Source organism: Chionomys nivalis, chromosome 15 (assembly GCF_950005125.1).
Source record: "Chionomys nivalis chromosome 15, mChiNiv1.1, whole genome shotgun sequence".
Lineage (NCBI taxonomy): Eukaryota > Metazoa > Chordata > Mammalia > Rodentia > Cricetidae > Chionomys > Chionomys nivalis.
In genome coordinates, this window is record NC_080100.1 from 22,972,652 (window position 1) to 22,994,747 (window position 22,096).

Sequence of the window (22,096 nt, forward strand, 5' to 3'; positions counted from 1 at the left end):
CCAAGAGAGCCCTGGAAGAGGCAAGCCCCTCTGCCACCCGTCATTTCCCCTCAATTTGCGGCCCCCATTCTGTTCCGAGTCTCTCTCCGAAGGCTAATTGTCGTGAGTTACACACACAGCCTGAGCGTTTCCAAGATACCAGCCCCTGAAACCTTCCAAGCTCTAGAGCAAGATGCTTCCAGATCAATACCAGTGTCTGAATGTCAAGGAATAAGGTCAGTGGATACTGTTATAAAGAATCTGGAGAAGAATTCGATACAAGTGACAAAAGATAATCATGACATTTTGAGGGTTTCTTTCCGCAGTGCACTTGACCGTACTGCCAGATGTGAAATCCATATCAGAAACAGCTGCTGCGGGGTGGCTAATATTCTCACTGAGCTTTACTTCCACTACGTTTCTCTGAGGGGAAGACAGAAGCTGGCTTTTGCAAAGCAGGTGCGAGAATTAAACAAGAAGGCTGTGCTATTCTCAGAGAGGAAGGGCTGTTTCACCGCAGTCTCTCACCGCATCAACCCAGACTGCCAGAAAGAACCCTTCTCACAACAGCGTTCTCAGAAGCCCCATCAATCATTTGCTTATTTTCAACAGATTCCACCCGTCATCTATTTTAAAAGAAACCATTTGAGGCATTAACTTGGTGAGGTTTTCTGTTAGAACAAAAAGAACTTAGCTGGGTCCAACCTGAGTACACAGTTTTCATCTAAGCAACTTGTAGGAGTCAAACCCACGCCAAGAAAATCATTTGTCCAATGAATCAATTATATGTCAGACCCTTAGAGCTTTTGCTTTTACTTTGAGTCACAGCCTTTCTAAGAGTTAAAACCCTATTGTATTCAGGAAGCTCTTAATTTAAAAGCCCCCAAAAATCTTTGTTTTCCCCTTGAGTCATGAGTATTTCTATGACTGAACTTTTCTCTGCTTCATCCAACAGATTTTTTAATTAAAATAATAACAGTATTTTCCAAGAATGTAAGCTTGTTGGCCAATTTGGAAAGTGGGAAGTTGTGTATTTTGTATTCTGTACTCAAAACAGATTTGCATAAATCTAGAACATAAGTGAATCAGAAGATGTTAATGAAATTTTATCAAGCAGAAATAGAAAAGTACCGACACATCAGCTAACCATATATTGGTAAATTTAATCTCATTCATTGATTAAATATCTTCACAATAGACTGTAGGTAGATTCACAAGGATGGGGTCCTTGCTGGCCTGTACTCTCACGTTCCAATGAGGCAATCTACATTGGCCAAGACAACTGAAGGAATAGAGCCACTACCTGCCCCTAAAAATAGGAGAGGGTTATGCACGCATTGTCTTGATAGACTTTCAAGATTTCTAATTCCTTTACATAGTTTTATATGATGGGTTCCAGCTGTCTGGCTTGAAGGACTGGATGAGGGAAGAAGGTAGAATTTTGGTGCTAATGTATTCTCTTTCTGCCCTCTCTCATCTATTAACAACTGTTGGCTGTTGGTTTGTTTTAAAAGCCACTGGTTGTATCTAATTCACTGTTCCATCCTTACTACACAGAAGGACATGGAACTCAATAAATAATTATCAATAAGGTATTTTTACCGCAAGCACATTACATGTTTAGTCAGTTGGCGCCCGCTCTGACTTCAACATTGATGTTAGAGTTTGAAAAATAAATGAGTTTATGCGTATGAACAACACAGAGCAAATCAACTGCTATCTAGGGGTAGGGAGATCCTGCCAAGGACAATACAGTAGTGAAAAACTTGTCCTTCAGACTGACAGGAGGAATGTTTCTCCAGGCCATACATAATTCAGAACAACTTGCTTCTCATTTGCCCTGAGAATGAAATCCAGGTACATTGTACACAGTTCTTGATAGAAGTTCAGCTGCTTCCTGATCTTACACAGGGTTTTATTCTGAAGGAGACAGTCCAGATTCAGTAATGGTAATGTTGGCTTGGTCTGATGATTCTAATTTGGAAATAAGGCATGAGTTAGTTTTATTTCATAAAATTCTGCTAACTACCCTCTCTTCTTTCCTAAATAGGATCCAAGTCCAATAGGAAAGTACTTCCTAGAAAGGCTTTGGGGGTTTTTTATTGTGTCTTGTCTTCTGAATCAAGTGGTTACTTTTAACATTACAAACAGAATTATGCTTAAAAATTTAGATGTTAAATAAATTGGAAGGATGCTCAATACGTTGTTAGACAATACTTTAAAACGGCTCTTCCTTCTTCGTGCTTTAGCTACTAGACTGGGTGAATTAATGAGTTGGCCTTGATAGTGTGTGTAAGAAATCATAGAAGAATACAGTGATCCTTAAAAATGGATTCTGAAACCATAAATTAGATAAAAATTAGTACAGTGTTCCTTAGTCATTAGGTTCTTAAGAGGCTTGTTTCTCAAGGGTGAGAAGGCCTTGGTGGAATCATGCTCTGAGTTCAGAACCTAAAGCTCTGAAACTGAAGGAACTGGATTTGCGCTGTGAGACAAGGGTCACTGTAATGAGTCTTTTGCTGTCCTGCCAGCCAGCTCCCAAATAATGATGCAGACACTTCTTATTCATTACAAAATCTAGGTCTATAGTTTGGACTTGCTCTTACAACTTATACAGCTTAAATTAACCCATTTACATTAATATATATTCTATCATGTGGCATTACTTCTCTTCCATCTTGGGCCTCCTGTTTCCTTTCCACATCTCCTGGCATCTCCTCCATACCAAAATTCCTCCTCTTCATTCCCTGGAAATCCTGCCTAACTTTCAGCCCTTCAGCTTTTTATTAACCAGTCACAGCAATACGTCTTCACACAGTGTAAAATATCTCACAACAGCTATCTGAAATCAGATGAGTGTGCCCTGTACCCTCCTTGGACAGGAAACAAAATATCACTAGAAGAGATAGAGCTGAGAACTGCAACCTGGGTTCTGCTCAGAATCACATGCTTGCTCTGTAGCCTGCATAAGCAGGACATGAGTCCTACCCACAATCAAAGACACAGATCTATCTAGATCAGTAGGCTTGAGATTCACCTTGTCTAGGACATAGGAGGCTTCCCCTCAGTCACAGCTTGCAGGGTACATGCTTTCAAATGGTCTTTTCCTGCATATTTGTGCTTCCTGTGTGATTTGTACATATTTTTTCATTACGTTTGATATTGGTTGTCCTGCCCTTCTCTATAGAAGACTGGTTAGGAAATTCAAAGGAAAGCATGTCTTGTATAATTAATGAGGGGAGAGCTGGTTTCCTATGATATAAAGACGTGCCCAACCTCAAGATGAAGGCCTCTTCTCCAGCTAGTTAATAAGATAAATAATTGAGCTTCCCCAACAAGGAACAAAGCAAGGTGCCCCAATAAATAACTGATAATTCTCATCTCACAACACCTGTTTTCACAGCATTGAAATAGTATCTATCCTGATCTCAAGAAGAGTGTAAGATACAAGATAAAGAATGGGGATAAAAGTTAATATTACCAAGTATCTTCAGACCCACTTTATGGAGCCATTTTTATTCAGAAGATCTTGAAGACACCATCAACTGAATTCATGTCCCTAAATCAATGCACGGAGTCAGCCTGATATGGGATCTGCAGAAAAGACTTCCGAGCAACAAAAGCAGCTAGGAATTCATTCCAGCACCACAACCAGCGTCTATTCACTGTCTTGTCTGTGGCCCCAAGCACAAATTGTTCAGAGTAGGAGCTACAATTTCAGGCTCCATTTCTCTTATTTCTAAGGCTTCCGTTATTTCTATTAGTCCCTCACACATTGATTATCCTATGTCAATAAGATACAAGCAGAGATGAGGGCTGGAAAGAGGATTTGAACCATGAAGTATCAAGTATGTGAAGAATCTGCTTTGGAAAGCTCTATGATTTTAGTCTGGGCCATGTCTATCCTCTTTGCATAAAGAGAACTGTCAACATGCTTGGCTGACAATGGAGAAGAGTTAGACAAACTTTGTGCCAAAGAAAAATTTGCTAGTTACCGCAGTGAAGCTGTTCCACATAAAATAGTAGAGTCCAGTCCAGGCTCACAAGTCCAACCACAGGAAGGTGTTGGACATCCATAGGCCAATAGAAACCAACAAACCTATAGTCATGTTCGATCTATTTGCCAAAAGGAGGCTTCCATAGACCCCAAGGAGTAAAACTCCAGATTCACTTGCAGAAATTATAAACCTAGTATATTCTTTCTTGTCCCCAAATTGAGGCTAGGACCCTTAAATTTTTACAACTATACAAATAGAGATATTCTCACACCTAGCTTAAAGGTGAAACTATCTTGACTTTCTGTACAAATAAGGTCATAATTACAAGATTCAAACTTTCACTGATGACCAAGGGAGACATCCCAAGTTGATTTACATAGCCACAGTGTTAGCAAATTTAAAGATGTAACTTTAATAATTTCTATTTTAGAAATAAGGAAACCGTTTCAGAGGACACAAGTTCACAGTTAACTACTTAGTGACTTTATTTCTGCCTTTACGTCAGCCCTAGAAAATACACTATGTTGGCAAAGAAGAATATGTGCAATGAACATGAAATAAAATATCTGAGTTTTTGAGTTGGGTTTGGATCATTTAGAGTCACATGACTGTCTCCATGACCTGGATCCCAGGGTCAGGCATCTAGAGCTTCCAGGCAGTAGTCATCATGATGATGAAGTACACATCGGTGTCAATGGATGCACTCACACCTGCATAATAGTTCATGAACTCCTCGGGGGTCACCTGTGAGAGAGGAGTTAGAAAGAGAAAGGACACTTTGCAGTGCTTTTCAGTGGAGGCCTCCCTTCCATCCCTGTAAAAAGAAGGGGCATTACCACCAAGGATGTCTGTGTGTATGATTACAGCTGAGGAACAGATCTAAAAGAAAAGTAAAACCAAGTTAAGGATAGTTGTGAAAATGGCTCAGGACAAAAGAAGTAAGCCTTGAAAACATCCAAACCATCCTAAGTAAAGAGCGAGGCATGGGTTGTTATCCTTTCTTTAAAAACTGGGGCCTGTGGGTTCAAAAACAGAGACTAAACACAGAATTAAAAGTAGATATTCGCTGTAAATACTGTCTTTCTGGCACATATAAGAAATATGTCATATCCAATGTCAGGATAAGCAATGTCTCACCTTCCAAGAAATGCTTTGTCCTATGGGTAAAGATAGCAATTTCTAGTAAAACGAGTGATTTCTGTGTGTTTCTAAGGTATGAACTGCTCGTTCAAGGCTGAAAGTGACCAAAAACATGACTTTCCCCTCTGCTTTTCCCACCCCTCCCCCGGCTCTCCACTCTGTGTATATGACTGTCTTTGGAATATCAGCAGAGACATCTACTTCCATACTGAGGTTCAGAGGACTCTCCTTTTAGAAAAAAGGAAGGAAGTCTCATGAGTTAATAGGAGTTGGCCAACCTCAAAGTCAAAAGATTAAAAGCATCACAAGAAAGGAAATTCATAAATAACTGAAGAATTCTTTCTAGTTCCTAACAGCTTAATCTGTCTCACTAATGTTTAGGACCACTACTATCTCTTTTTTGTATTATAGGGGCTCATGAACAAAATGCCCTTTTTTTAATGAAACAAAAAAAATGTAAGTTAACCAAAAAAATTCATATGACCTACAATGTCTCTATATATTGTTTCATAAGCTTCCTCCCTCAAACCAGTGAAAGATACCAGGAAACATAAACCCTGAACTCTGAATACTGAAGCTGGGGTCATCCATCTGTAAATACAAATAAATTACATACATGCATAAATTATCGTCTATATGAAAGAGTTTGTCATAGATTTTTTTTTGTATTTACAGTTCCTTATGTTTTTAAGATGTCAGTAAAATTACAAAAGTTTCAAGGCCAGGAAGATGTTCAGCATCATGAGTACTGGCTGTTCATTAAGAGTTCCTGGGGTTGATTCACAGAACCCACAAAAGGTTGAATCACTTTTATGAACATATTTATTTCATTTTGTCTATTAAATAAGATGACTGTAAAGTCCTTAACACAATAGTCAGTTGGTAAGTGTTCGATAAGCATTGTTCATATTCATTGTCATAATACATAAGGCTGCATATATATTATGTTTACTAATAAAAGTAAGGCTTTCTAAATATTCTAGATCTAAGGCTCTCAGATATGGAGTGTGTAAGCACCAATGGAGCATATATTAAATATACAAAGACTAAGGATACATCTACCCATATGTCAGACATCATGGTTCCTCGGTAATTTGAATTTTCAAGACACACACCCAATGATGATGAATAGCTAATATTCAACATTATTACAGGTCTATGCTATTCAAGCAACATCACATACTGTAGCTAAAGAAAAACCCCAATAACCTTTTGAGATTTTGTGAGATCAACGTGGCTGATTGAGATAAATATCAGAAGGACCTGAAATAGAGACGTTAAATCAGTTGAATCACAAATGCCCACTTGGACTTGTTAGAGTCAAAAGCAGCTGACATTTCCCCTGGTGACAAGGAGGAACCACCTGCAGAAAGAATGAAAGACAACAAGGACTATGGAGAGTTGAGCTATTAGGGGAAATGGCAGTTAGTTATTTTCTCTGACATCTTGGTAGATCAAAGGCAGAAGCACTAGAGGAAACACACAGTTCTGTAATTTCTGTCCTAGAGCCCAACAGAAGCTGGGACTCTTTTGTATCTGCTGTTAACAATTCCTCAACCTACCAGACACCACTTCAACTACTTCTCCATCTCTGACTACAAAATGTCAGCAGGCAGGCAGGAAACTTCCCCCTTTCTACCTCCTGCCCCTTGATAATAAGATGACAAGTCATCAGGTTTTATGGGAAAGGAAGGGGAAATTCCCTTCAGGGGAAGGAGGCTTGCTTCTTCTTCTCATAAGCACCACCCCTTCCTAGTCTTACCTTTTCTGGTCTGGCCCTCAGGTTAAGAGGTGCGGCTGCTGCCCAGGCTGAGGGACTCCCTTCCCACATCACCATAACTCTCAGGTCCTCTAAAACAAAAACTGCCTCCAAGTGTTTAAACAGATAGCTTAGGGTTCTGAGCCCATCTCTTCCAGTACACAGCATCTTGTATAGTTGAAGACAATGATTAATGAAAATGGAGTGACTGGTTTTGCCTTGAAATTCACTGTAATTTAAATGTGTAAGCTAATCTCAAAATTTACTAAAGCATGAGTCAGGGTGAATTCTGCTCCCTGGGATTCCCTTTATCGGCAGCTGCTTTTTCACACAGGAAAGCATGATAACAAATGATGCTTCTATGGACAAGGGTAAGAGAAACAAAACGTCCTGAATAGCCTTGCTTATCTGTTCCAAAGCATATTGGTCCTATATAAAACTAAGCACACTTTTATTGTAATTTAATTCATGAGAATATAGTTAGCTGTATGTGGGAAGAATAGTAATATTCCATTTGTAACAGTTAGGGTATCAATATGTTGAGGTTTTTTTTAAGGCTTTGAGCCTATTCCTTATTTACAATTTCACTGGGGGTAGATAAATTCCATCTGGATTCATCTTTTTCACTTACCAACCCATCTTTATCATACGGTGAGTCAAAGTTGTCCAGAAACTTCCGGAAGACTTGCTCCTCCGTCCATTCCCCATTTTGGTACTTTGGATGGTGTTTAGCATTATAAACTTCGCGAAGGTCTTCAATGGTTATAACACCATCTCCGGTTTTGTCTAACTTCCTAAAAGCTTTCATAATTACCTCCTTTCTGGCTCTGGACATTGGGGGCTAGATAAATTAAAAAATAAAAATAAATACACACATGTGGATCAATACATATGCAAATGAACTTCTAAGCAGAAGTGACTTGACGCTCCCACCAGTGGTGTGAAATTACTTAGGTACCACTAAGTGAGATACTACAGAAAGTCCCTCAGCTGGTTCAATCTTCCGCCTACACCCCTGTGAAATGTACTAGCAAGTTCTGAAAACAAAACTTTGAAGTAGTCAACCCAAACCATGTGAAAGTCAAACTCTTCCACAGAAAACACTGATTCATAGGGCAAAAGTTTGGGGAAAATATTTACCCTTAATGTGAGAAGGAACTCGTTGAAATCTATGGTCCCATTTCCATCTCTATCAAATCTCCGGAAAAGTTCTTCTGCCTCTTCTTTCTCCATGACCACGGCGTAATCATTTAACCCTTTCAAAAATTCTTTAAAATCAAGGGTTCGGTTGTTATTGTCATCCATGATCCGAAACACTCTGAAGATAACAACATGGAAAAATAAAATAAAAAAAACAAAAGAAATAAACACAAAGAACAACGTCTAAGTGTAAAGATGCGAAAAGTGAGCCACTCCCATTTGCTTTCGAATATAATACATAAGTTTTAGACTTTTCTCCGCAGACTCACTGTTGAGCTCAGAGACTCTGAGCATTTCCTACAGGAAAGCAAACTTTCAAACTCACATTGCGCATAGACACACATACACACACACACACACATACACACATAGAAGGCTGCAGTTGTACTCTTTGATTCTAATCCCATGACATGTACAACAGTTAGTTTTTAGTCTCCCAAACATCTAGGTGTGACAGCTTGGCTGTCGGGTGCAGTGGTGCTGCTGGAGGTTGGTAGTGCCTGCTGAGACTGGTGCCTACTGGATGGAAATCAGATAATTGGAGTTGTGCCCTTGCAAAGGCTATTGCCTGGACCCTGCCTGCTTTCTTCTAGCCTCCCAGACAACAAGAACAGGCAGCTGTACCCCTACTGCGTTCTCCTTGTGCTAAGGCACTGCCCTGCCACAGGCCACAGCAATGAAGTTCATTGATCATAAACTGAAACCTCTGACTGTGAGCCGAGATGAACTTTTTCTCCATGCAGGTTTATTATCCTGGGTATCTTGTTAAAATAATGAAGAGTTGTAACCAGAGACTGCTTGTTTGTTTTCCGGCCACATCAAAGAGTTACTAATATAGGTAACCTTTACAGGATCCCATGTTTGCTAATAAATCATTCTTTCCTCATCTTCAACTTAAACAAATGCCAAAAATGTAGACAAGCAATTGAAGCATAGTATTTTTATCTTTATTAATCATATTAATCTTAGTAAAATTTCTAGAAACTATTATCAAACATAAATAAGGCTTCTAATTCTCCACTTATCTGCACTGACCACATAAAGTATACAGATGCTGCTTTGTCCATGGGAAGCCTCTGCTTAGAAACATATCTGTTATAGGCTAGAAGTCTAATCATTCCAAATGTTTGGTACCTACAACTTTTATGAAAGAAATGGTATGTCGTCTCATTGATCTTGTGATACTTAAGGCTTTTCTATAAATGCCATATCATGTTGTTATGATCTTACTCATTTCCTTTCCTCCACCATACACCACTCCCCATACTAAAGCCCTAAGAATTATATTTTTGCTAGAATCATAACAGACAGAATTATAATTTAGGATTTCAGAAAGGTGAACTTGAATTCTAATTCTGCAGTAACAACAGCTATATAAACTTGAGTATAACTGGGTCTCACTTTTCCACAAAAGTCTATTCTCTTGACCTATCATTTCTAATTAACGCTAAAATAAATTCAATTGCTAAGTTACAGCTTACGATTTTCTTTTTGCTAGTACTGTTTAAAGATGAGGGATTCAGATGCAAATGACATAAAGGTAGATGCCCCACTATGTGGAAGGAGTGACCAGCAAGAAGGAATAGAGAAATGGGACAATGAAGAAAGGATGAATAAGAATGGATAGATATATTTATGTGTAATATTCCATAATGGAGCCATTTACGCTGACTGACTAGCAATGAAAAACTAAAAATGAATAAAATTTCAGACTCTCATTCATTTATATTTCATATTTTCTTTTAAAATCTAGAACGAACACTTTGGATATTAATTAAATAAATAAGTACATTATACAGACTTGTACATGGATTTTTTGGTGGCAGAGTCCATCTCTATGTTTTTTATTGCTATAAATTCACTGTGTAGCAATCACTCTTTTAATATCCATCAGCTAGATGAGTTAATGAATAAACTTTCCTACTACAAGAAATAGGCTGACAAGTTTCTGTCTTCAAAGATTAATTTGAAATAAATAATGTGTTGATGATACATCTTGGATTGTTCAACAAACTTCATCATCAGTTCGGCATCTTATAAGCTGCCAAACATTAGATTAAATACTGTAATTTGAAATACATAGTTGAATGAGACACAAACTCTAGCTGTATGAAATTTATTCAGAGACAGGGAGATAGGAAAGGAGGGAAATCAGCTATTCTGAGTTCTGGCAAGGAGAAGCGTTTTAGATCTCTAGTAGTTTGGGGAACATCCCATGTCCATCTGTGGAAGCAAGAAGACTGCTACCAAAGATTAAAAGAGATGGACAAGTGGATCAACAGAAAAATATAAAGAATTTTAATCTCCTTAAGTTCTACGGAGCTTCAACCTTGTTACATGATAAAACATGTAAATCTTGTTACATGATAAAACTTTGTTACATGATAAAATAACTGCATAGTTTTCATGAGCAGAATATCATCAAGATAAATTCTTAGAGTCCTTAGAAAGAACTGGTTGAAAGAATTATGCAGAAACCTTGGCAGTGAAAGAGGCTGAGAGTCTGCCCATGAGCCACTCAGATGACAGCATGAGAAGAGACCTCAGAATTCTCTGAAATCAGGTCATCACTGTGGTGGACTGATGAAGATAATTCTCAATATTCCAACTCAAGAAATGATGAGTGTTAATAGCTTCATTTGCAGAAAGGAAAAGAAAAGCAGCTACAAGAGATTTTTCACTAGCCTCCAATTAGTTAAAAACTTAGAGTTTCTTTTCTGCTATAAGATATAAATTAGAGCTCAAAATAGGATTTTCTTCCTGGTGTGTACAAGACAACAGAGTAAAGATGAGCTCTCTCAGTCATGCGTAAAACATATGGTGAATTCAGGATATTGGCAATAGAAATAGGAGCTCTCTCTATTTCTTGGAGAGTAGTAAGTGCGTAAGAAAGAATATATACTATTGAAATTCTATAGACTTCTGTGTCAAAAATTAGAGGTGCCAAAATGATAATAGAATTAACTTGATGTTGAGCTTCAGAGTTAATACTTAAGACAAGATGGGAAGATGGTTCCACAAGCACACATTTCACAGAATAAGAGTCCTGGAGTTTGTAGATGGCAGATACTAACTAAAGAGGTGTCCTTCAAAATCAAGATTGGTGAGAACGTTTGCATTTATGGGGGTATATTTACTAGGGTCTAGACTTAGAATAAAGGGGAATACCTGCTTTCCAATAGATCCAAAGACAAGGGTGGAGTAAGGGTTTCCCTCTACATGAATTGAAGACAGACTAAGGGAGACCAAAGTCAACAATATAAGGTAGACAGAGGGCAGTTTAAGCAGAAAGCTCAGGGAGAGGTGGTAGCAGCTCACAGTGGAAGGGCTAGTTTAGATAAAGGCTGAGGGTAACATAAGGTGGGAATGGCGTGGACAGCAAGAAGAATCCAATTGCATGATTGTTAGTGGAACACAAGTCAGGGTTCCTCAGAGGTCTGCGCTGAAAACTAGGAAGTGAACCCAAGAGGACCTAGAGGTTGGAACCCTACAACATTGAAAGGAAGTGGCCTATGAGAGGATAAGTAGCAAGATTCTTATATCTACACCCCTGAACTTTTAACAGAGCCGAATTTATTTTAAGAAAGGTATGGAAATGCCTTGAGTATTTGTTCTTTGGGAGTTTTTTAGAGGTTTGCTTCCCCAGGTGCCCAGTACCTGACTGCAAATAAAGTTTCTGCAGCCTCTGAGTGTGAAGTTGTGTTCTCCTTACACAGACATCCTGTACTTCTTTATCAAACAGATTCTCATACCACTGAACAGCACATTTGTGTACTATCTTAGTCTTGGTCCTTCATGGGACCTGCAGAAGCTTGTCCACGCATGATGGCCCCAAAATATGTACAAGGCCACGTTTATGATATATATCCATTATAATTTGTTAAAATACACAAAGTTCACTCTTAGAAGACTCAGTTCCTTTCTCCTTGGAATTTCAGTCCTCAAGTCTATATACACTATCAAATATCAGAAGATATAAGCAGAATCACTTGACTAACAGACTGCTACTGGGGTGAACACTATGTCATCCCATGAGCAAATACAGTGGCAAGGGAGACATGCCAGCCTGGCTGGAATCAAGCTCCAAATTCTCCTTTATACAAAATCCATGTAGCCTAGGCTGCTGGCCTCAACTTATTATGTAGCCAGAAATGGCATTGAGCTGCTGATCCTCTTATTTCCACCTCCCAAGTGCTGGGACAACAGGAATATGCCACCACGCCTATTTTTCTAAATTCTTTAATTATTGTTACACCTCCTTCTTCTACCCCAGCTTTGGGCAGGGCCTCTCTCCATGTACTTCCGAGTGTCTGTTCTCCTAAGCATGCTTTCCTTGGCCTCCATTGCAACAGGAGTTTCCCTTCCTTGGAACAGACACATGCTTTACTGAACTCGGAGTTAAGAACAAAACCTGTCATGAGGACTCAGAGATCCTCTCTCCCAAACAATGAATTTCATAGATAAGAAACTGAGGCCTTAAGAGGAAATTATTTGCCCAATATCACAAAGTCAGTGTAAGACAATTCTGATCTATTTCCTTTCATTGTGTCCCCACTGTGGTGGTTTGTAGGCCAATGCCTCTTATAGGCTTATATGCTTGGTGGACCATCTGGTGGACCTCTTGATAAGATTAAGAGGTGTAGTCTTATTGGAGGAGATGCATCACTGGGAGTGGGTTTTGAGGTTATATCTGTCTGCTTACTGTTTGTGGATCAGGATGTAAACTCTCAGCTAGTACTCTAGTGCCATGCCTGATTGCCTGCTGCCCTGCTCCCTGCTGGTCATGGACTCTAAGCATCTAGAATTGTTAAACTCCCAATTAAATGGTTTCATCTACAAGTTTCCTTAGTCATAGCGTTTTGCTACTGATTTAGAAAAGTAACTAAGACACCATCCTACCTGCCAAGACCTTTGATGCCTGCAGAGCCCCTGGCCAGGCACTGCAATCGCAGTCTTTCAATGGGATCAGTTGCTGTGGAGAGCTTTTTCTTGGATTGAATTGCCATCTCACGGTCATGGCGTGCTGTCCCTGCCATCTGAAAGGAGAATCCACAGCCTGTTAGTGGAATTTAGACCCTACTGTCTGCATCTAGCTGGGGAGTTGGCGCAATGAAACATACAGCCTTCTGTCATTCTGCCCTCAGGAAATAGTCTCAAACTTCCAAAAATTTTACAATTTTTAACTATGCCAATTGTGTGCCTGGCATTTTTACAACCTACTTATCTAGTTTCACAGACATGTGTTCTCATCACTCTGGAAACTAATGAAGAACACAGCCATTTCCCAATATGCTTTGATCTTTCTGAAGCCCTTCTCTGTCCACACAAACACGTCCTTAATAGTGAAAGGAAAAGGGAAAAATGAAAGTGTTCAGAGCTGCTAAGGATGCCAAAGTTGAACAAAGCAGTATGTATGTATATGGAAAAGTGAGAGAAACCATTAGATCTGGAACATCCATGGGAGTTGATAGTAAAATTCTCAGTACTTACTTGTTTGAACCAATTGTGATGTGGTGTGTGTGTGTGTGTTTGTGTGTATATGCATATATAATTTATAAAGCCTTATATCCATTTGATCCTACATTTAATGCCCTCCCCTTTGGTTTAAGTGCCAAGTTCTGTCCTCACTGAGTTTCTCAATAAGAGTGTTAGTGATGCTTACCAGTAACTCATGCACTCTCTTTAGTAGGCTAATGCCCCTCGAGCAAGGCTATTAAGGAAGAACAAAACTAAAAAAAACCAGTCCTCTCCCTTTCTATCTCTTTCACACACATGCGCACTTGCATGTGCATGCGCACACGCACACATCTACCTTACTCCCTTAGTTGCAATCAAACATGGTACTTGAGATGCTCACGTCGAACATTGCTTTTTTATCATCTAGTCACTTAATTCAGCAACAAGCAGCCAATATTAAGAAATATTCAGAAATAGTAGAAGGTGACCTGACCAGTCCAGATTTGGATTCTCAGAACTCTTACATCAGTGGGAAGAGCACAAGACAAAAAGTATAGGTGCCTGGATTTTGTGCTTATTTCTCCAAACCCATCCCTGGTGAATATGAGTTTGAGACAAACTCTATCGTCTGTTGCCTGTGACAGCAGCTATCTAGAGTAGACAGTAGACAGGCGAGATCAGAGAACACCAGGATCTGCTTAGCACCAAGTGAGGGGCTTCTTCCTGCACCTTGTAGGGTATCACATGTCATAGCAGAACAAGTATGTCAGGCCTAAGCCCCCTTCTCTTTTGTTAAGGCCACACTGTAGCCATCGTGGAGGCCCCACTCTGAGGCCTTCTTCTAACTTTAGTTGTATCACAAGGTTCTACTGGGAAGTGTCATAACATATAAACTTTGGAATTAAGTTTCTAATACATAAATTTGGTAGGACACAGTAAAACCAGAGTAGGAAAACAAGTATGGATTAATAACATTACTTTCCTATAAGTCCCAACGAACAATAAACATTGGACCTTTTAATCCCACCAGATTCTTTCTGCTCCACCTTATATAAAAGTATGTAAGAAATTCAAAGTGTCATTTTCTGGCACTTCCTCATGAAAAATAAAAATAGACTTTGGGAAGACCAGAAACAGGGATCTAGATTGCAACCACTTCTGCCTTCTGAGGCCAGTTCTACCAGGGGTGATGCAGGATGATGCTACTTGATACGACCTGATGAATTCAGAAAAACATTGCAGTCAAACATGGTACTTGAGATGCTCACGTCGACCATTGCTTTTCATCATTTAGTCACTTAATTCATCAACAAGCAGCCAATATTAATCACATCCTCTTTTCAATGTACTGTGTCAGAATAGAAGTTAGGAGTCTGAGGGGTAACTCAGAGAATCAAGCTCTAGAGGGAACAGAATCTTCACTTGAATTGTGCAGCCTCACATTAAAGCAAAACAGGAAAAATAAAGATTGCAAGACCTGGAGTTTGAGAGGAAGGTGGGATAGAGCAGTATTTCTAATAAAGAAGGAAGGGCAAGATATGCTCAAAGCTCTGAGGTTTGAATAAAACATCCAGCTGCAGTCTCCGAATATGATGTCACGATGTCGCTGACATCACAGCCCCAATTAAAGAGTGTCTGACTCCAAAATATCCCTCTTTGACTCTGGTCACAACAATACAATCTGTCGATTTGAACTAGTCTTAGGAGGCAGTCCTTCCCAATGCATGGGGCCACAGCACCACCATGTGTTGGCTCAGCATATATACAGTTAGCTTGTCAGAGGAAGAGTTCAGTGCATTACTTCAACAAAGCTCTGTCTAGATTGATAGGTTTGGGGCAGCAACAGCAGGCACAGACAATATTCACAGCCTGGAATCTCAATTTATCCCACTTCATCCCAAGAGAAAGATCACAGGTATCACAGCTTTGGCCTAGGGACTTTCTGAGACGTCAAAGAGGAAATGATATCTATATTTTACTCATAATAGAAGCTAAAAAGAATATCTAGGCTAGGGCTGTGAGTGTTCAACAAGGATGGTTCCGATATAATTGAGGTGATTGGTGTACCACATGCTTTGGCCAAAGCAAAAAGTTAAATAGCCTAAGTAGAGAAATGTACCGTTTTTATTTTTATTTCATTTACATGTGTGTTTCTATGTACATGTATATCATATTTATGAGAAGTCACAGAAGACGGAACATGCAGCCAGGATGAGCCTATTGTGTCCGGTATGCTGCCTGGACCCTGTGGACAGTGATGGATCCGTTTAAAATTCATGTTAATAAGCTTGAGGTGTGAGATGAAGGGAGAATTAGGGCTGTATCCAGAGCTGCTGTTGCCTTGTCTCTCTTCACTCAAACCCACCCTCACCCACAGTGACAGATGAAGGGATATTCATGCATGTTTCTACCTCCATTTAAGACATTTTGTATATTGATACAATTTTAGGATATATTTATCATATTGCATTATACATTTCTATCTCTGATCAAGACACTTATACATTGCTTAAAATTTGAGGTCATTGTCCTCATTTTCCACATAGTAGTTTAAAGATTATTTAATATTCTAATATAAAGCCTTAGTCTTTAAGGTATGCAGGTATTAAGTATTATAGGTCAATAGTCATCCATGTTTGTCATACTTATACATTAGACTACTCAGGTTCTTTAGATACATAGAGATTGTATTCTGCAGAGATAGGTAATCTTCAATCACTTCAAAAGGCTGTAGAATATGGTCTTTAAGTAACTTAGGGTTCTGTTGATGTGAGACACAATTGCTCCTGGCAGCACCCATTTATTCCCGAGAGAATGTTGAACACCGAAAACTCTCTACTTGGAGCTTGTTTTCTTCTTGGCAAAACTGGCCTTTGAGCAAGGAACTGTCCATGCCTCGACCACTGACAAAATGCATGGTGTCTAGACTAGATAAGCAAGATACAAGGAAAAAGACTGCCAAACCGTGCCAAGACAGGGTAAGAGAGTTTTGAAAATCTTCCTACCTCTTAAAATGATCTGTCAGTTATTCTAGGCCTTAGCCAAAGTTGGTTGCTCCAATGTTGCCAATGAGACTTTGGGTGATTGCTCAGGTAGCCAGTTGTCTTTGTCATTTACTACACATTTTGGAAGCTTTTTGATTGCACTCACTGCTTATTCAAGTAATATTATCTCCCTTCTTAGGTCTTTGATGGGGTTGAAGACTAGAAAGTCATAGTTAATTTCCTCTTATGACTTAGCCAAGCCCTCTCACTTCCCACTTGCTACACCAGGATGTTCAATTCTGTTTCTGTTTCCTTTTTGTGATCTGTGAGTTCTCCTTTAATAAAGAACTCCTTACTATTAGGAGCTAGCATGGGATTCTTTTATTTCCCCCCCCCACCCCCACCCCATCTGACGTGTTCTGCTTTAAGGCCCTGACCTACGCTTCTGCTTCTGCACTTCTTTGAGATCTCTTTAGTGCTATCTGGTGGCAGAAAATTGAACTACACCTTACTCCCTCCCCCGCCACTTCCCTTCCTTCCTTCATTCCTCCTTCCTTCCCTGCTTCTATATCTTCCTCCTTTCCTCCCTCTCTCCCTACTTTCATCCCTCTCTCTTCCTCCATCCCTCCCTACTTCCATCCCTTTCTCACGCCCTCTCTCCATAACTACATAGACATCAACCTGTAAACACAAAAGTAGATCAAATCTTCAAAGCATTCTCTAGCATATTCATCCATACATCCTAAAACATCAAATTCTTCCACATCCAGTTTATTATTAAGCCCAAAGAAAGGTCTCATTAAATCCTCAAAAATGAAGCCTTCCTTGGATTTCCCTGACAAGTAGTCAAGGGACCTGGAACCCCTTTGACCTGCTCAAATAAAACTACATAAAAGGAGTCAGTCTGTAGAGTGTCCAGGGAAGAGGGCAGAATTACATAATGGAAGACAGAGCAAAGGATGTTCAGGGCTGGAGCAAGGAATATGTATCAAGGAAGGCTGTCAGGGGTGTGCACCACAATGACTGGCTAGGTCTCATTTGGTCTCTGCCAGTCATTTTTTTGACCACTAGTGCTGAATTACAGGGAATGTGTGCTTCAGGAATATTATCCTACTGGGTGGCAGTCACATAAGGCAGCCCATAAGAACAGCAAGTGCCTGCCGAGCTGTACTGATTTTCCAAAGGTAGTTCTTTCCCCTTAATGTTGTCAAGGCTATTTTCCCTACTGCTATACTGAGCAATAGTTCTTTGGGTTTTTTTAAAACTTTAAATGCCATTTTAGGGATTTCTGTAATTAAGTGTCTGTGCCATCGCACAAAACAAAAAGAGGTACTGCTGCTGGAACAGTTCCTGCAGTTTTAAAACATCGTTCTGATGGAAAGGATAGAGTAGAGAAACAATCTGCAGAGCAGGTAACAACTGGCTAAGGTAGGAGGGCTTGAAGCCATTTTGAGGAAGAAAGCATGCCCGCCTTCACTCCAGTTCCCCCCCTTCCCGCCTCCCTTACCTCAGACTTCATCCTGAGGACCATGGCTATGCCTTATGTTGCCTTTATAACCATTCTCAGTACAAACTTGTCTAGCTTTCTGATTCCAGAGCAGAGTTCAGTCACTCTGATGGGCTCTTAGGGTTAGCAATGCACCCAAATGGCCCACGCCGAGGTCAGAAACAATAAGGCATTTCTCTTTATTACTGACTAAGCCCAATGCTTCATCTAAATCCTTTCTATTGGGTCTCTTTTATGCCACTGGTCTCTCTCACCCTTCTTTCCTCCTCTCCACCCTGCTAACAAAGTACCACAGACTGGGTAATTTACAAAGGAACGAATTTTATTCTCTAGAGCCCTAGAGATGAAGTCCAAGACCAATGCCCTGGAGTTTCATGACTACTGAGAACTTCTCTCTCTTTTCAATGTGGTGCTGTGAGCTCTATGTTATTTTAGCATAGAGAAGCCTGTTCTTTAATCTTTCTGTTAATACTGGGGTGAAAATTAAGTACTATTTCTTATGTTTGTGAATATTTGAAAAATACTTTCGAAGTATCATTGTCTGAGTTACGGTTTCTATTGCTGTGGGAAAACACTATGGCCAAACAGTGGGTGGAATTTTTTTTCGTGTTACAGTCCACTACAGTCCATCACTGAGGAAAGTCAAGACAAGAAGTCAAACAGGGCAGGAGGCAGGAGGAGATACAGAGGCCACGGAAGAAGGCTGCTTCCTGCCTTGCTCAGCCTACTTTGTTTTTACACCGAAGACAACCAGTCCAAGGTACTGTCCATAGTAATCAAAATTTTATAAGAAAATTCAGTAGGGTAAAGCTTTATTTAAAACACCAGATTACAGGGGTAAAAAAATATCAAACTGTCATGAGATCAACATCTTACTCCTCCCAAGCACCTTGTCATCAGCTCAGAGTCTCTGGGAGAGGCTGGTCCTGAGCATGCCATGCAGACACAGGCCAATTTTGCAGATCCTCCTTTCATTGCAAACTCTGCAGGGAGCAGCATCTCAACAATTATTCATCCTCATCTGTGATAAAAACACTGACCAAGAACTGCTGAGGAGAGAAGAGGACTCGTTGCAGTTTAGAGACTACACTCTGCCACTGACAAAACCAGCTCTGGGCATTCAAACAGGAACTCAAAGGGCATCTTCTTTGTCTTCCACACAACTCTAAACAGAGACCTCACTCACAGCCAGGAGAAACAGCCTTGGTATCAGATGCTGTTTGCTGGCTGGGACACTTGGATTTATACTTAGCTAGCTTTATCATATAGCCCATGACCACCTGCCCAGGAAATGGTACCATAAACACTGATCTCTGCATCAGCTCCTGTCTCCAGGGTTCTGCCCTGTTTAAATTTCTGTCCTGACTATGATGTGGAAATGCAGCCCAAATAAACCCTTTTCTCCCCAGCCTGCTTTGGACTTGTGTTTTATCACAAAAATGCTAAGACAGACCAAGGGAACAAAAGCAAAGAACCAAACCAAGTTAGGACTTGTAACTTTAGCCATTTAATATCTGACAAAGACAGTAAAAGCATAATCTTGGAGGCGGGTGCAACTTCAACAAATGGTGCTAGGAAAAATGAATGTCCACATGCAGAGTATTGAATTTAAAGCCACACCTATCATCTTGCACAAAACCTCTCCAAAAAGATGAAGGACCTAAGCATGAAACCTAAGACACTGAAACTGCCAGAAGAAAACATGGCTACAGGCTATTGGTCTGAAAGGACTTCCCAAGTAGGATTCCATTTGCTCAAGACTAAGTCCAATAATTGGTAAGTTGGAATTCATAAAGCTAAAATCTCCTCCACAGGTAAATCAACAACCAGGAAAATAGAATGCCTACAAAATGGGAAAGAATATTTGTTGGCTCTTTATCAGACAAATGACTAAAGAATGTTTATTAAAAAAAAAACTTTTAAAAAGATCAAAGAGTCAAGTAAAACCAAAAAATATGACCCAATCAAAACCTGGGTCTGGCTAAACAGAAGTGGCAAGAGGCACACGCCTTGGGAGGCAGAGCACTTGGGAGGCAGAGGCAGGTGGATTTCTGAGTTCAAGGCCAGCCTAGTCTACAAGAGCTAGTCACAGAGAAACCCTGACTTGAAAAAAAAATAAAATTTATTTAAATAAATAACAAAAATAAAAACCTGGCCCTGGATTCCGAACAACAAGATCTCCAAAGAAAAAAAAAGTATGGCTTAAAAATACCTCAAAAAAAATTTCATCATGCAAATCAAAATAACTATGACATTCCATCTTACCCCAGTCAGAAAGGCAAAGCTCACCCCAACAAACAACTACAGATTCTTCCCATAATCATTGACTTCCCGTGTCTTTGACATTTGTTCATGGCATCAACAGCAGTGCCAGCAGATGTCACTCCCTTCGTCCCCATAGAGATCACACTGCTACCTTTATTTTTCTGTTAAAGGAAGCACCTATGCTGTCCTGGCACACATCTGTCCATTCCCTTGTCCAATGCCACCATAGAAACCATTACTCAACTGGCTGTGCCTTCCTAGAACTGAAAGAAAAAGATGTTTCTGTTGCAGCTCTGGATCAGGGTCATAAAGTGTGCCTCTATCTTTAATCCCTTCACAGGTTCATTAAATGCTTAAAATTCTGTACACACTCCTTAGCATTATGATCACGCAGGCTCTTTTGTATATTGCACATAAGATAGCATACTCAGTGCTACCAAAATATTATTAGTGTTCATAAACAAAATATACATATATTATTCCATTAAAAGCACACCACTAATTTTAATAGGGCAAAAGGGGTGCATAGGGAGGTTGGAGCAGTGAAAGGAAAGGAGGAATGATACAATTAAATTATAATCTTCAGAAAGTATTTAAATAAAAAGAGTAAGAAAAAGAGCAACAAGCAAACAATAACTGATGAAGAAGAGGAAATCCGCCCCCCTCCCCCGGGAAAAGTCCCCTGATAGGTTATCCATACAAGGTGGTCAACCCTAAACACAAGTACTTACTGGCATCACTAAATGGATTTAATTAGTGAGTCTATGGGCATGTGGGTGTGAAGATAGAGAAAGAAATATAGGGAAAAAGAAAGAAAGATGTGTTTACATGCAACAATGATAAAGTAGAAGCCATTAATTTAAGATGGAGGGATGTTATGTTTATACAATGCTCTGTGTACAAAATTCTCAAACAACAACAACAAAAAAATAAAGTTAAAACCCCAATTTTAATTCTTAATCTATCAACAGTCCACAGGGTATGGCATAATCAGTACAAACTTACCCCACAAAAATATTGGAATATACTTGTTGATTGATTTGTGGTTTGGAAACAGATTTCTCCTAAGCTTAGTTTCATCAGGGGCACCAGGATCCTTAGCAAATCATGAAAACACTCCTCATCCAAGAACCGAGCACACAGACGCCTCTCAGAATGGGTTGTCTCCTTCGCCTTTGCTAAACGAAACTGAATTTTCCCTAAGCGTCTCTTCCAGGAGACTACCCCAGGGGCCAAACTCTGTGCGCCGACAGCCTAGGGATGGCTTCTTTGGGACAAGATTCCTCATCAAGGCTAATTTTTTTTTCTTTAGATCATAGAGCCTCATAGTTAAAAATGAAGCAGATGGGACAGAGTTAATAGAATAAATAAGAACATTAAGTTACCTGAAATGCTAATCTGTAGCAACAGGCTGCTTCAAGCGGAAACTATGGACACAGACTTCTTTCTGCCCCTGGGGACTCTAGTATTCTCCTAGCGCCCTGTGTCTCCTCCCTCTTACCTGTCATCCAAAGGTGTCCCTCCCCTTCAAAACTTTCAGTGCTAATTGGATGGCCTTAAAAAACGCTGCTACAGACTCGGGATCTGATTAGCTCAGCTCGCTGTCATTTCTATGCTGGGCCTGCTTTTTTCTCAAGTTTACACTCCTGTTACCTAGGAAATCCCAGTGACTCTGAAAGCCCAAGCTGTTTGCTCTGGAGGAGGTGACAGGCAGAAGTTCTGTTGGCAATTGTTTGGTTTCTAACGCAGCTTCAAAGATGATCTCCCACGTTTAAAAAGGAAATGTTTGGTAAATTGTCTTATATGA

The 22,096-nt window shown here is 39.9% G+C and overlaps 1 protein-coding gene across 1 annotated transcript; it reads right to left on the minus strand.

The window, feature by feature from the left end:
• Positions 1-4,437: 4,437 nt before the first annotated feature.
• Positions 4,438-21,739, minus strand: Capsl (calcyphosine like). The gene is made up of 5 exons (XM_057789994.1): positions 21,675-21,739; positions 12,976-13,112; positions 8,017-8,194; positions 7,508-7,717; positions 4,438-4,721 (listed from the first exon to the last, which is right to left on the minus strand). Exons 2-5 carry the CDS (start codon positions 13,110-13,112, stop codon positions 4,620-4,622), a joined length of 627 nt encoding a protein of 208 aa, XP_057645977.1. The 5' UTR covers positions 21,675-21,739; the 3' UTR covers positions 4,438-4,619.
• Positions 21,740-22,096: the final 357 nt, after the last annotated feature.

Coding starts and splice junctions, on each gene's coding strand:
- Capsl (XM_057789994.1), bottom strand. CDS start 13,112: ATGGCAGGGACAGCACGCCATGACCGTGAGATGGCAATTCAATCCAAG. Junction 7,718..8,016: donor AGTTCCTTCTCACATTAAGG/GTAAATATTTTC, acceptor TAATTTATCTAG/CCCCCAATGTCCAGAGCCAG. Junction 4,722..7,507: donor CGTATGATAAAGATGGGTTG/GTAAGTGAAAAA, acceptor CCTCTCTCACAG/GTGACCCCCGAGGAGTTCAT.